At 43.7% G+C, this 15,430-nt stretch overlaps 1 protein-coding gene across 2 annotated transcripts; it reads left to right on the forward strand.

Annotated features, from left to right (window-relative positions):
* Nucleotides 1–203: 203 nt before the first annotated feature.
* Nucleotides 204–15,363, forward strand: dbt (dihydrolipoamide branched chain transacylase E2). Of its 2 annotated transcripts, XR_009063928.1 has the most exons (12): nucleotides 204–330; nucleotides 897–1,038; nucleotides 1,098–1,170; nucleotides 4,237–4,418; nucleotides 4,475–4,602; nucleotides 6,228–6,426; nucleotides 6,503–6,669; nucleotides 7,985–8,062; nucleotides 8,121–8,312; nucleotides 11,486–11,557; nucleotides 11,619–12,114; nucleotides 12,183–12,271. XR_009063928.1 is itself a non-coding variant. In XM_057841831.1 (11 exons), the coding sequence occupies exons 1-11, from the start codon at nucleotides 286–288 to the stop codon at nucleotides 11,784–11,786; spliced, it is 1,446 nt and encodes a 481-aa protein (XP_057697814.1). In that variant the 5' UTR covers nucleotides 204–285; the 3' UTR covers nucleotides 11,787–15,363. The 2 variants fall into 2 exon arrangements, 1 of the variants encoding a protein (XP_057697814.1); XM_057841831.1 differs by having other exon boundaries at nucleotides 11,619–15,363.
* The last annotated feature ends 67 nt before the right edge of the window (nucleotides 15,364–15,430 follow it).

Consider the following 15,430-nt stretch of genomic DNA (forward strand, 5'->3'; position numbering starts at 1 on the left):
GTGCCGCTTAGCCGCCCCTTTATTTTATTTATGAACGCTGTTTGTGGGTCAAACCGTTTGGGCTGCGAAGAAACGCCTTTCAAAAAGAAAAAAAGGAATAAAATGGATGATAGGCAACAGCTAACATCAATAATTTGTAGCAAAACATGAGTCTTTATGGCTTGTTTTTTAACGTAAAACTTGTTTCTGGTCGGAGTTTGTGGCACGCGCGTGTGACGTTACTGGAAAGTGATTGGCTGCCGGCGGGGCGGGGTGGGGCGTGCATCTGTGGCGTCGGCGAGCAATATGGCGGCGATGACGAGAGGCTCTTCGCTAGTCTTCAGAAGATGGGTGAGTCATATCGAAAAGCCAAAAAAAAAGAAGTTTGCGTCGCGTCATGTTTCCCAGGCGAGCGCGTGCCGGGAGCCGCGGTGGCCGGCATGACGTCACGTTACGTCACACCGTAGCTCGCCCGCTTCCCTCGACTTTCCGGATGACTATGCTAATGCTAGCAGGGGAGACAAAAACGTGTGAGGGAAAATTGAACGAGCGTCTTCCTAATCAATGTCACTTTGCACTTGGTGTGGTTGGCAGATGGGAAAGACGTAAAATCCGCCCTGTTAGATTAAAAGCAGCCCAAATGACAACCTAGATGTTTCAAATATACAACTTAATTTACAGTTTATTTTGATATTAGTACCAGGAAACAAAACAAGATCGGGAGACACATTGAAGAATCATTGCTTTTTTTCGCCGATGAGCATCATGGGAGTTGTAGTTCTTTTCTTCCCCCTCTTACGTTTTTATTACATTTAGTACAGGGGTCTTAAACGTAGGGCCCTGGGGCTCATTGTGGCCCTTTGGCCAATATGGCTTACTTTTGTGTCAGTGTTCACAATGAAGTGTTTCCCCGACAGCTGACGCAGCAGTGCCGCCGGCGATGCGTGGCCCACGTCGCGCCGCGCCTAATTCCCGCCGCCACCGCCGTGCCGGAGCGGACGTTACCGACGTGCGGCGTGAACTCGCGGACGTTGGCCCGCGCGCTGCACGCCTCAACAGGTGGGTAGGGGCGGCCGTCTTTGGATAGGCGACGACGCTGACGGCGTATTGTGTCGCAGCCCGCGGCGCCGTGGTCCAGTTCAAACTGTCAGACATCGGCGAGGGAATCACGGAGGTGACGGTGAAGGAGTGGTAGGTCGACCGGTCGCCGCCTTAACGCTCGGAAATAAAAAGCCTGTCAGGACTTAGGGGTGGGTAGCTCATCATACCATTCGCAATACGAAGCTCATGATGAACATCATCTCACGATATTCAATTTTGAAGGTTGGGACTACTAGAAAATTGCAATGGTAGCTTTGTTATACACTTCCTGTGGATTTTGGGGTCACTTCCTGTTAACACTGCATCATTTCCTGTTGATTTTGGGGTCATTACTTCTATATATTGTGTCACGTCCTGTTGATATTGGGGATTTTAAGGTCACTTCCTGTGTATATTGGGTCATTTCCTGTTCATTTCAGGGTTATATCCTATTGATACAAGGTCACTTCCTGATAATATTTGGGCATTTTGGTGTCATTTCCTGTTATATTTTGGCACTTCTAGTTGATTTTGCTCAATTTTGGAGTCAATTTCTGTTGATATTGTGTCACTTCCTGTTGGTTTGTGGCATTTCAGGGTCCCTTCCTGTTCATATTGGGTCACTTCCTATTGATATGGTGGCCTTTCGGGATCACTTTCTGTGGGTAACAGGTCGCTTCCTGTTGATATTTGAGCATTTTGGGGTCTCTTCTCATTTATATTGCATCACTTCCTGTTGATTTTTGGGTGACTTCCTGTGTATATTGGGTCACTTCCTGTTGATAATTGGGCATTTTGGGGTAGCTTCTCATTTATATTGCATCACTTCCTGTTGATTTTTGGGGATTTTAGGGTCACTTCCTGTGTATATTGGGTCACTTCTTGTTGGTTTGAGTCATTCCAGGGTCACTTCCTGTTGATGCGATGTCACTTCCTGTTGATATTTGGGCATTTTTCGTGTCGCTTCTCATTAATATTGCATCACTTCCTGTTGATTTTGGGGGATTTTAGGGTCACTTCCTGTGTATATTGGGTCACTTCTTGTTGATATTTGGGCATTTTGGGGTCGCTTCTCATTTATATTGCATCACTTCCTGTTGATTTTTGGGGATTTTAAGGTCACTTCCTGTGTATATTGGGTCACTTCTTGTTGGTTTGAGTCATTCCAGGGTCACTTCCTGTTGATGCTTTGTCACTTCCTGATGATATTTGGGCATTTTGGGGTTTTTCATGTTATATTTAGTCACTTCCTTTTGATTTTGCGAGTCACCTTCGGTTGATATTATGTCACTTACCGTTGGTTTGCAGCATTTCAGGGTCACTTCCTGTTCATATTGGGTCACTTCCAATTGATATGGTGGCCTTTCACTTCCTGCGGGTAACAGGTCACTTCCTGTTGATATTTGGGGATTTTGGGGTCTCTTCTTATTTATAATGCGTCAATTCCTGTTCATTTTGGGGGATTTTAGGGTCACTTCCTGTTTATATTGGGTCACATCCTGTTAATTTGGGGCATTTTAGGGTCACTTCCTGTGATTTTGCGATATTTTGCATTCACTTTCTGTTGGTTTGAGGCATTTTGGCATCACTTCCTGTTCATGTTGGGTCACTTCCTATTGATATTCCTGTTCCTACTTGTCACTTACTGTATTTGAGCAATTCGGGTTCAGTTCTTATTTATATTGTGTCACTTCCTGTTGATTTTGGGGGATTTCAGGGTAACTTCCTAGTTATATCGGTATCAATTCCTGTTCATTTAGAGCATTTCCTATTATATCATGTCACTTCATGTTGATTTAGCATTGTTTCAGCATCACTTTGTTTTGGTTCGAGGCATTTCGGAGTTACTTCCTGTTTATATTGGGTCTCTTCCTGTTCATTTGGGGAATTTCAGAGTTACTTCCTGTTGATACTAGGGCACTTCCTGTCGATTTTGCAATATTTTTGGGTGACTTTATGTTGATATTGTGTCACTTCCTGTTGGTTTGAGGCATTTTGGTGTCACTTCCTGTTCATATCGGGTCACTTCCTATTGATATTGGGTCTTTCGGGGTCATTTCCTGTTGGTTTGCGGCATTCCCGAGTCACTTCCTGTTGATATTTGGGCATTTCGGAATCATATTGTGTCACTTCCTGTTGATTTTGGGAGATTTCAGGGTCGTTTCCTGTTTATATTGGGTCACTTCCTGTTTATTTGGGGCACTTCTTTTTATATTGTGTCATTCCTGTTGATTTTGCATTGTTTCGGCATCTCTTTTGGTTTAAGTCATTTCTGGGTCACTTGCTATTGATGTAAAAGACTTTTGAGATCACTTCCTGTTGATATCGGGTCACTTCCTGTTGGTTTGCGGCATTTCAAGGTCACTTCTTGTTGCTGTTTGGGCATTTCGGGGTCACTTCTTAGTGATATTGCGTCACTTCCTGTTCCCTTGGGGCATTTCGGGGTCATGTCCTGTTTATTTTGGTCACTTCCTGTTGATATAAGGGCCTTTTGAGGTCACTTCCTGTTGAAAACCGGGGTGACTTTGTGTTGATTTGCGGGCATTTCAGGGCCACTTCTGGTTCATATTGGATCACTTCCTATTTATATGGTAGTCTTTCGGGATTACTTCCTAGTGGTTTGCAGCATATTAGGGTCACTTCCTGTTGATATTTGGGCATTTTAGGGTTACTTTGTGGTAATATTGCGTCACTTCCTGCTCCGTTGGGGCATTTTGGGGTCATGTCCTGTTTATATTGGGCCACTTCCTGTTCATTTGGGGAATTTCCTGTTATATTGTGTCTATTCCTGTTGATTTTGCATTGTTTCAGCATCACTTTCTTTTGGTTTGAGTCACTACGGGGTCACTCCCTATTCATATTCGGTCACTTCCTTTTAATAGAGCTTTTTGAGGTCACTTCCTGTTGTTTTGAGTGTGTATCTGGTCTCATTTCCTGTTGATTGAAGGCCATTTCAGGCTCGTTTCCAGTTGATTACCTGTCAATGGAATGCCAAATTGGGCCATCGGATGAAGGCTTTTACATGACATGCACAGTTACCATCAATGATTTCCTGACCCTGAGCTTTGTTATATTTCCATGTGGTGAGATGATGATTGTGATCATGAGCCTTGTATGTGATGTATAGTGGGAAAATGATGATAGTTTGCCTGCAGCCAGATATGCTTTTTCCTTCAGGTACGTGAAAGCGGGAGACAAAGTGTCTCAGTTCGACAGCATCTGCGAGGTTCAAAGTGACAAGGCGTCCGTCACCATCACCAGCCGCTACGACGGCGTCATCACCAAACTTTACTACGACGCCGACGACGTGGCCCTGGTGGGCCAACCGCTGGTGGACATCGACACCGAATCGGCTTCGGGTGAGGCCTCCGCAAAGCCTCGGCGACCCTCCCGCTAACTCTCGCTCGCTCGTCAGACGCCATCCAGGAAGAAGACGTGGTGGAGACGCCGGCCATGGCCCGAGAGGAGCACACCCACCAGGAAATCAAAGGACTCAAGACCCAGGCCACACCGGCCGTCAGACGCCTCGCCATGGAGAACAACGTCAGTCCCATTTGCCGCTTCTTTGCCTTGTCGAATGAAAACAACAAAACATTTATTTTGTTATTTCTATCATTTGGAACCCTAGCCCTATTATTAGGAAGTGACCCCGAAATGCCACCAAAACAACAAGAAGGGGCCCAATATGAACAGGAAGTGACATTGAAATGCCCCATAATCATCAGGAAGTCACCTGACATCAACAGGAAGTGACTCTGGAATGCCTCAAATCAACAGGAAGGGACTTAGTGTCAATAGGAAGTGACCCCGAAAGGCCCCATAACCTACAGAAAGTGGTGCAATGTCATTGGGAAGTGACCCAATATGGACAGGAAGTGGCCCTGAAATACCCCATAAACAACAGGAAGAGAGCTGATTTCAACACGAAGTGACTCTGGAATGTCTCAAATTAACATGAAGTGACCTGGTGTCAATAGGAAGTGACCCTAAAATGCACCATTACCAACAGGAAGTGGTGCAATATTAATGGGAAGTGACCCAATATGGACAGGAAGTGACCCTGAAATACCCCATTATTAACAGGAAGTGACCCTGAAATGCCGCAAATGAATAGGAAGTCACCTAGGAATGCCCAAAAATCAACAGGAACTGACTCAAAATCAACAGGAAGTGGCCTAGTATTGCCCCAAAAATCAATAGGAATGCTCCAAAATAAACAGGAAGTGAACCAAAATCAACAGGAAGTGACCCAAAATAAACAGGGAACAACCTAGGAATGCTTCAAATCAATAGCGACACAGGAAGTGACCCAAAATAAACAGGAAGAAACCTAGGAATGCCCCAAAAATCATTAGGAAGTGACCCAAGATCAACAGCAAGCAACCTATGAATGCCCCAAAATCAACAGGAAGTGACCCAAAATTAACAGGAAGTGACCCAGGAATGCTCCCAACAAACAGGAAGTAACCCAGAAAAAGCCCCATAACCAACAGCAAGTGGTGCAATATCAAAGGGAAGTGACACAATATGATCAGAAAGTGACCCTGGAATCCCTCAAATGAACAGGAAATGACCTGGTGTCAATAGGAAGTGACCCCGAAATGCCCCCAAATCAACAAGAAGTGATCCCATAATACCCATAACCAACAGGAATTTGTGCGAATAAATGGAAACGGTCACAATATGAACAGGAAGTGACCCTGGAATGCCCTCAAATCAACAGGAAGTGACCTGGCATAAATAGGAAGTGACCTCAAAATGCCCCGAAACCAACAGGAAGTGACCTAATGTCAACAGGACATGACAACAAAATGCCCCCAAATCAACAGGAAGTGACTTCTGTTCGTTTGTGGGCGTTTCATGGCCACGTCCTTTTGATATCGGGTCACTTCCTGTCCATTTTGGGTTCATTAGGGGTAACTTCCTGTTGCTATTGAGCCACTTGGATTGGAAATCATTAGGTGCCATTGAAATGCGAAGAGGGCCATTGAAAATCAATTTGAAATTTTAGCCATTAATGAACGAGTATGTTTTTGGCAGAACCATATACTGTATATACTTTTGCACTCCTTAGTGTCTTGAACTGTTTTCTTGTGTAAATGATGTGATTTGGAGAAAAACTGTTTGAAATTGAGGATGAGAAAAAAATGACCAGTTGTCCCTTACAGATCAAGCTGAGCGAGGTGGTGGGGTCAGGAAAGGATGGCCGCATCCTGAAGGAAGACATTCTCAACTTTCTGGCCAAGCAGACGGGCGCCATTTTGCCTCCCAGCCCCTTACGGGAAACGCCCTCGGCGTCCCCGCCGCCCCCCGCCGCTCGGCCGCTGCACGTCCCGGTTGGCCGAGACACCACCGAGCCGCTCAAAGGTCAGCGTCAGCTCGCTCGGCTTCGCTAACCCGAACGACCGATCGACCGACCGACGGCGTTTTCCGTCTTTGGCAGGCTTCCAAAAGGCCATGGTCAAGAGCATGACGGCGGCGCTGGCCATCCCGCACCTGGGTCTGTGCGACGAGGTGGACCTGGGACGCCTGGTGGCGCTGCGGGCCGAGCTCAAGGCCGAAGCCCAAAGTCACGGGGTCAAACTCAGCTACATGCCCTTCTTCATCAAGGTACTTGAAATCCTTGGATTTAACTGTCAAGGTTTGAAAAAAGCCTTTGTGTCATGTCCTTGAAAATGCAATATTTCTCAGCACCCACCCTCTCGAAAAATGATGAAAATCAAATCGATGTCTCACATCACATTGAGTGTGCGACGTTTCAGTAGTTAGGAGCACAAAAATTTCCGCATATTGAGGCGCAGCAAGGTAATATCCCATTCATTTTTAATGAAGGAAATTTTCCATTTATTTCCAGTGGCCCAATTTGCAATTCTAATTGACTGGAAGTCATCAGGAAATGACCCTGAAATGCCTACAAATCAACAAGTGACCCGATAACTACAGGAAGTGACCCTGAAATGTCCCCAAATCAACGGGAAGTGACCGATAAGTAAAGGAAGTGACCCTGAAATGCCCTGAAATGCTGCCCAATCAACAGGAAGTGACCCAATGTCAACAGGAAGGTACCCGATGACTACAGGAGGTCACCATGAAATGTCCTCACGTCGATATGAAGTGACCCTGAAATGCCCTAAAATCAACAGGAACTGACCCTGTAATGCTGGCCAAAATGAACAGCGAATCAACTGATGTCAACAGGAAGTGACCCGATAACTGCAGGAAGTGGCCGTGAAATATCTACACATTGATATGAAGTGACCCTGAAATGCGTACTAATCAATAGGAAGTGGCCTTTTATGAACGGGAAGTGACGTTGAAATGTCCCAAAATCAACAGGAAGTGACCCTGCAATGCTGCCAAATTAACAGGAAGTGACCTGATAACTACAGGAAGTGACCGTGAAATGTCCCCACGTCGATATGAAGTGACCCTGAAATGCCTACAAAATAATAGGAAGTGGCCCGATATCAACAGGAAGTGAACCTGTAATGCGCCCAATCAACAGGAAGTGACCTGCTAACTACAGGAAGTGACCATGAAATGTCTCCACATTGAAATGAAGTGACCTTGAAATTCCTACAAGTATATAAGAAATGGCCTGATATCAACAGGAAGTGACCCTGAAATGTCCCCAAATCAACGGGAAGTGACCCTGTAATGCTGCCAAATCAACGGCAAGTGACCTGATGTCAATAGGAAGTGACCATTACATGTCCCCACATTGATATGAAGTGACCTGGAAATGCCCCAAAATCAACAGGAAGTGACTGTGTAATGCTGCCAATTTACAGGAAATAACTCGATAACTACAGGAAGTGACCGTGAAATGGCTGTATCCATATATGGATATATATCACATATGGATGTTTTTTTTCCTATGTCAAACAACACTAGTTTGTAACGCCATGTTGTGAATTTGGCCCAGGCCGCCTCCCTCTGCCTAGCCCGCTTCCCCGTCCTCAACGCCACGTTGGACCAGGGCTGTCAGAACATCACATATAAGGTGAGGCCGGTCGGCTTCGGAGCGGCTCGCGCACGCTGAAAACGCTTTCTTCGGACAGGCGTCCCACAACATCGGCGTGGCCATGGACACGGGCCTGGGTCTGCTGGTGCCAACCGTGAAGAACGTGCAGCTGCTCAGCATCCTGGAAGTGGCGCGGGAACTCAACCGGCTGCAGGAGCTGGGCGCCGCCGGACAGCTGGGAACGGCCGACTTGAGCGGAGGAACGTTCAGCTTGTCCAATATCGGATCGGTGAGTGGAGCCGTTATCATTTTTGGTGAGCTGCGTGAGGGCCGGTAAATATTGCAGGTGTAATGTCACTTCACTAACCCTAACCTTTCAAAACCATGCCTGTCCCACAGTTTTGGTCCTAATCATATCTATTACAAATAAAAGATTCTGGATATTGAAGTGTACCGGGCTATTATTTTTCATGTGGCAAAAACGTACGTTTCCAACATCATTTGCAAAAAAACGAAATTTCCCATTCATTTGCAATGGCTTTTCATTAACAGGAAGTGACCTGTTATCAATAGGAAGTAGCCCCAAAATGCCCAGATATCAACAGGAAGTGACCTATTATCAACAAGTGACCTGATATCAACAGAAATTGACCCCTAAAATGCCTGAAAATCAGTAACCAATCAGTAACGTAACCTAATATCCACAGGAAATGACCTGCTATCAATAGGAAGTGACCCCAAAAGGCCCCAAATTCAGAAAGTGACCCGATTTCAACAGGAAGTGACCTCAAAACGCCCCAAAAAAAAACAGGAAGTCACCCCAAAACGCCACTAAAACATGAAGTATATCTACAGGAAGTGACCTGCTATTAACCTTAAGTGACCTAATAAGCAGGAAGTGACCCCAAAATGCCCCAGAATCAAAAGGAAGTGAGACGCTTTATCAACAAGTGAACTGATATCAACAGGAAGTGACCCCAAAATGCCTGAAAATGAACCTGAGGTGACCTAATATCAACAGGAAGTGACCCCAAAACGCCCTAAAATCACCCCGAAGTGACCTAATATCAACAGGAAATGACCTAATATCAACAGGAAGTGACCCCAAAATACCCCGAGATCAAAAGGAAGTGACCTAATATCAACAGTAGTGACCTGATACCAACAGGAAGTGACCCCAAAATCCACAGGAAGTGAGACCTTTTATCAACAAGTAAACTGATATCAACAGGACGTGACCCCAAAACACCCTAAAATCAACCTAAACTGACTTAATATCAACAGGAAGTGACCCCAAATGCCCCGAAATCAAAAGGAAGTGAGGCGCTTCATCAACAAGTGAACTGATATCAACAGGAAGTGACCCCACAACAGGAAGTGACCCACTATTAATAGAAAGTGACCCTAAAATGAACCTGAGGTGACCTAATATCAATAGGAAGCGACCCCAAAATACCCTGAAATCAACAGGAATATCTATAGAAATTAGAAGCGTGCGAAATTTCCCATTCTTAGATTATTCGCGATTTGGCCGTGGAAGATTCGAGAACGATTCACAAACATCCAAATTCCGATGATTGACTTATACCAGGTAAAGTGGAAAAAAAACACAGTCAGCGCGGTCTTCAGGACGCAATGCGGAACGGACCGAGAGTAAATATCATGTTCAACTCATGCCGCTAGATTCAATTTTTTAAAAAAAACAATAATACGCTGTCAGCCACTACAAACAGCGCCCAGTTGCTAGTTGCTACAAACATACGGCAACATACGGCTATGGTAGATATCACATATATCTAGAACTAGATGTGAAATGACAGACGACGGCCGTGTTAAAAAAAACAAATTGGCAAAATCTTGACTTGAATCTATCTTTAAATGATGAAACAGTTTTAAAACGTTCACCTCAAAAGTAGAAGGGAAATTATGGAATAACGGGCGCAATTTGAACAACTTTAACGGTTGATTCACAACATTAAATGAATTGAATGTAGTTTAAAGCTGCCGATATAGAATGGGGACTTGAGTATTTTATTGACTGTTTTTAACAGTTAGCTTGATACTGAAATAGTTTGTTGAGCCTGAAAGGATTTTTGAACAATTTTGGAACTAGAGTACAAAAAAATTAAAAGCGGGGGGGGGGGGCTTTTGGGGTGTATCAATAATTGATTTATAATTGAATCGGAGCCTCTGAATCGTAATCGAATCCTTAGGTGCCCAAAGATTCCCACCGCTAATAGGAATTGTCCCCAAAATGCCCCAAAATCAACAGGAAGTGACCCGATATCAACAGAAAGCTACCCTAAAACGCCCTAAAATCAACCTTAAGTGACTTAATATCAACAGGAAATGACCTGATATCAACAGGAAGTGACCACAAAATGCCCCAAGATCAAAAGGGATTGAGACATTTTATCAACAAGTGAACTGATATCAACAGGAAGTGACCCCAAAACGCTCAAAAATCAACCTGAAGTGACCTAATATCAACAGAAAGTGACCCCAAAAGCCCCCAAAATCAAGCTGAAGTGACCTAATATCAACAAGTGAACTGATATCAGCAGGAAGTAACCCCATATCAACATGAAGTGACCCCAAAACGCCCCAAAAAAAGGGAAGTGACCCAATATCAACAGGAAGTGACCTCATATCAATAGGAAGTGACCCCAAAATGCCCTGAAATTAACAGGAAGTGACCCGATATCAACATGCGGTGATCCCAAAATGCCCCAAAAACAGGAAGTTACCCAATATCAACAGAATATCAACAGGAAATGACCCGAAAACGCCCTAAAATGAACCTGAGGCGGCCTAAAAACAGGAAATGACCTGATATGAACAAGAAGTGACCCGAAAATACTCTGAAATCAACAGGAGGGTGACCTATCATCTACAAGTGAACTGATAAACAGGAAGTGAACCGATATCAACAGGAAAGGCGTCCCAAAATCAACCTGAAGTGAGCTAATATCAACAGGAAGTGACCCCAAAATGGCCCGAAATCAACAGGAAGTGACCCAATATCAATATGAAGTGACTCCAAAATGCCCGAAAACAGGAAATGACCCCAAAACGCCCTAAAATCCATCTGAAGTGACCTAATACCAACAGGAAGTGACCTATCATCAACAAGTGATCTGTTCTCAACAGAAAGTCTAACCCAAAATCAACCTGAAGTGATTTAACATTTAACAGGAAGTGACCCTGAGATGCCCCCAAAACACAAGGAAGTGACCTCATACCAACAAGTGAACCGTTAAACAGGAAGTGACCCCAAAATGCCCCACTATGAACAGGATGTGACCTAATATCAACAGGGAGTGACCCTATAGTTGTATTAGCGAACGAGGTTCTCGCCCCTCACCGAAACTGACCTATCAGAGGGAATGAAATGTCACTTTGTCGTTTAATGTGTCTAATACTTTGAGTTGTTTTGAATCTTGTGGCCATTTTTTTCCTCAGATCGGAGGGACGTACGCCAAGCCGGTCATCCTCCCGCCCGAGGTGGCCATCGGGGCGCTGGGCAGAATCCAGGTGGGCCTTTCCCGTCGACGTTTCCCCGTCGCCAGGCGCTGACCCGTCCGTCCGTCGACAGGTGCTGCCGCGCTTCGACGCGTCCGGTCAAGTGACCCGCGCGCACGTGATGAACGTCAGCTGGTCGGCGGACCACCGCGTGGTGGACGGCGCCACCATGTGTCGCTTCTCCAACATGTGGCGAGACTTCCTAGAGAACCCCGCCAGCATGCTGCTGCACCTCAAGTGAAGCTCCGCCTCCGTCATCGTCTTCATCCTCCGCCGGCGACGCGCGCAGTAGAAAGAGAGCGAGGTCACTCCCGTATGGTTTGACGTGATTTTCTGTTACGGTTCTTCTTTTTTGGTTAGTGCCTTGTCACTTTTAGGGGTTCAAGTGAATAAAAAGACATATTTGGAATGGAGTGCAAGTGTATAAAACACACGGGCGAGTCATGGCGCCACCTGGCTGAATACTCAAACAGCTGCAGGTGTTATTTTTAGAACTTTTTTTTCTGTTTTGTGGGAGGTCAAATGACCTCTCTGTATAGCTAGGAGTGCGGCAAAGGATCACAAAGGAGGTGAGCAAAACGGCAAACCTTGACAAACACTCCAGAAATGCATTTAAGTGTTGCTATGCTATGCTAAGATAACCGTGGCGTACGGGCGCCACGCGGGGTCTTGACAAAGGAGGGAGGCTCAACGCCACGGGGCTAGAGGTCAACCTTTCTGCTCAACGTGAGTGACAAATGAGCGGCCATTTATGGGCTTTTCTGACATCTTTTTAAGCTCAATTTCAAAATGCAATGAGAGAAAAGTATTAAAAGTGGCCATCTTGTCAAGCCTACACTGGTAGTAATTGTCCCATTTTTAATGATGAAAAACGACCAGCAAATCAGGGGGCGCTAAAAGCAGATTCTAATAATACACCAGTGAGTACTTGGTGCTGCATGAGTCTGGCTTAGATTCAATCAAATAGTAACAAAACAATGGAAAATTCCTACTTCAAAGTCGAGTATTTAGCACTGTAACCTTGAACGCTATGTCTACACCTAGCAGTGTTTTTAAAACCGAGGATTCTGCTCTAATACAATGGGAAAAAATAATTACGTCCACACCTGCATGTTTGTTTAAAAAAAAATTTTTTTTTTAAAACAGCCAACCATAGACTCCATAATGATATTGACGGGTCAGATCGGTCATGCACTGCGCCTCGCTTTCAAGTAGGGGGCCGCCCACATCAAGAGGAGCTATTCACAAACACGCAAGGATCTAATGCCGGATTTCTTTTGAAAAAGTACGAAAGCTGTACCGTATACAAATAGGAAGGATTGTCTCAGGAGTTATTTGTTTGAGGATTCAAGGTCATTATTACTGTATATTTTTATACCATGCACGCATTTTGAAACGTGGAGAAAAAAAAAATCAATGGGAGAAATTATCCGCGACTGCACTGGCATGTTTGCAATATTTACAAAAATTAAATGCTAACTGCACGTTTCTTTTTTGCTTTTAACCACGAATCGAGACTTTAATGTCCATGCCCATAAAGAATTTGGGGATTTAAGCATTTGTTCACAAGAATTTTCGCCAGAAAAGCTCTATTTACTTCAGGCGGCCGCTAGCTGCATTCGCTAACAGACTAGCATTGTACTTCGACATATTTTCGTAAAATAAATGCCAACTGCACATTTTTTTCCCTTTTAACCAAGAATCGAGACTGTTTTACGTCCATTCAGGGATTTAAGCATTTATTCACAAGAATTTTGACCGGAAAAGCTCTCTTTTCATCAGGTGGCTGCTTGCTACATTCACTAACAGACTAGCACTGTACTTTGACATATTTACGTAAAATAAATGCTAAATGCAAGCTTTTTTTTCTTCTAACCAAGACTTGAGACTTTTACGTCCATTCAGGGATTTAAGCATTTATTCACAAGAATTTTCTCCGGAGAAGCTCTTTACATATGGCAACCGCCACGTTGACTGACAGACTAGCATCATACTTCGACATAATTATGTGAAATAAATGCTAACTGCGTTTTTTTTTTTTTTTTGGTTTTAACCAAGAACCGAGGCGGTTTTACGTCCATATCTATAAAGAATAAGGGGATTTAAGCATTTATTCACAAGATTTTTGACCAGAAAAGCTCTTTTTACATGAGGCGGCCGCTAGCTGCATTCACTAACAGACTAGCATTGTACTTCGACATATTTGCGTAAAATAAATGCTATCTGCAAGTAATTTTTTTCCTTGTAACCAAGAATCGAGACTGTTTTACGTCCATTCGGGGATTTAAGCATTTATTCTCAAGAATTTTCACCAGAGAAGCTCTGTTTACATATAGCGACCTCCACATTGACTGACAGATTAGCATCGTACGTTGACATATTTATGTAAAATAAATGCTAACTGCGCGTTTTTTGTTTTGTTTTTGCTTTTAACCAAAAATCGAGGCAGTTTTATGTCCATATCTATAAAGAATTTGGGGGTTTAAGCATTTATTCACAAGAATTTTCAACAAAATGAAACCTGTGTTTCTACTCGGTCAGAACAATGCAGGCCCCCATTGATTGGCCCCACGCCCCATCAATACATTCTAAATTCTATGCACATTAATTCATTTTGAACTACATTCATAACAATGTGCGAAAAATAATTGTCCATAATACTCCTATTTTTCGCATGGGTTCTTCAATATGAAGAACAGCAAGAGTTTGTAAACAAAATAGAAGCAAAAAAGCACCCGTCTAATTTACTCCAAATGTAAACATCGGTTTTATGTGTGACGTAACAACAAAGTTTGTGGCAGCCAGTGACCTTTCCACAGTTAAATCTTCGGTGTCCACATGATGGCGCCACAAACGCAGAATTCGCACATCTTCACTTTGCCTGGCGTTCTTCAAGGGATACACGGATAGAAAGGCTTGTAGTTCTTAAAAGATGAACGTTATTATGAGTTACAATGATTTGATATTAAACCCCCTCTTGATGTTTAACTAAAATTAGTTTAACTAGAACGGGTCGAAACCTTTTCGGCTGAGAGAGCCATGAACACCACATATTTTTTACATGTAATTCTGTGAGAGCCATACAATATATTTAAAATAAAAAATAAAAGTAATGTGTGCATTTTGTGTAATTTCAACACTTTTAAAGTACTCTGAATAACAGTTATGCTGTTGCTAATCGATGATGAATATTTCTTGCCATTAATGCGACTTCTGAACTCAGTGAAGGACTTGCATAAGCCCTCCCTTTTTGTTGTCCCTTTCATAGTCAAAACCTTGCAATCACGCTGAACTGAGATAAATTGCTTATGTCTGTTGACTGAGAAAAAATAGTGTCGCATTTACGTCTTTCACTTGCGTTGCCTCAATTGGATTAGACATCATGATGGTATGATCGTGAACAGTCTTTCATCCGTTTAATTATCTTGTCTTTATCCGAAAAGTCGTCAAAAACTCTCCATAAAGGCAAATTCCTCCGTCCACTCCTGCTGAAAAGTATGATACTCCTGGCATTTTTTTTTCCTTTTGACATCTTCTCAAAAGGGTTTCTGAAATTAGTTGACAAACGTGGAAGACGAAACTAAAAACTAGGGAAGTTTGCTTCACGCACATGCGTACATCGGCCGCTATTTTCGACAGCAAAATACGGCAACCTGACTTGAATGGTGTTTCTGCCTCATCTGTGTTGCCCATGAGATAGATAGATAGATAGATAGATAGATAGATAGATAGATAGATAGATAGATAGATAGATAGATAGATAGACAGACAGACAGACAGACAGACAGACAGACAGACAGACAGACAGACAGACAGACAGACAGACAGACAGACAGACACAACGACATATATGTTTGCCACTTTCCCACTAAAATGACTGCAAAC

This window comes from Corythoichthys intestinalis, chromosome 7 (assembly GCF_030265065.1).
Source record: "Corythoichthys intestinalis isolate RoL2023-P3 chromosome 7, ASM3026506v1, whole genome shotgun sequence".
Classification (NCBI taxonomy): Eukaryota; Metazoa; Chordata; class Actinopteri; order Syngnathiformes; family Syngnathidae; genus Corythoichthys; species Corythoichthys intestinalis.

Bases quoted from the DNA above. Each gene is read 5' to 3' on its own strand.
- dbt (XM_057841831.1), top strand. From the start codon at position 286: ATGGCGGCGATGACGAGAGGCTCTTCGCTAGTCTTCAGAAGATGG. The intron at 6,427-6,502 runs GTCAGCGTCAGC...CGTCTTTGGCAG, and splicing joins CACCACCGAGCCGCTCAAAG to GCTTCCAAAAGGCCATGGTC. The intron at 11,558-11,618 runs GTGGGCCTTTCC...GTCCGTCGACAG, and splicing joins GGGCGCTGGGCAGAATCCAG to GTGCTGCCGCGCTTCGACGC.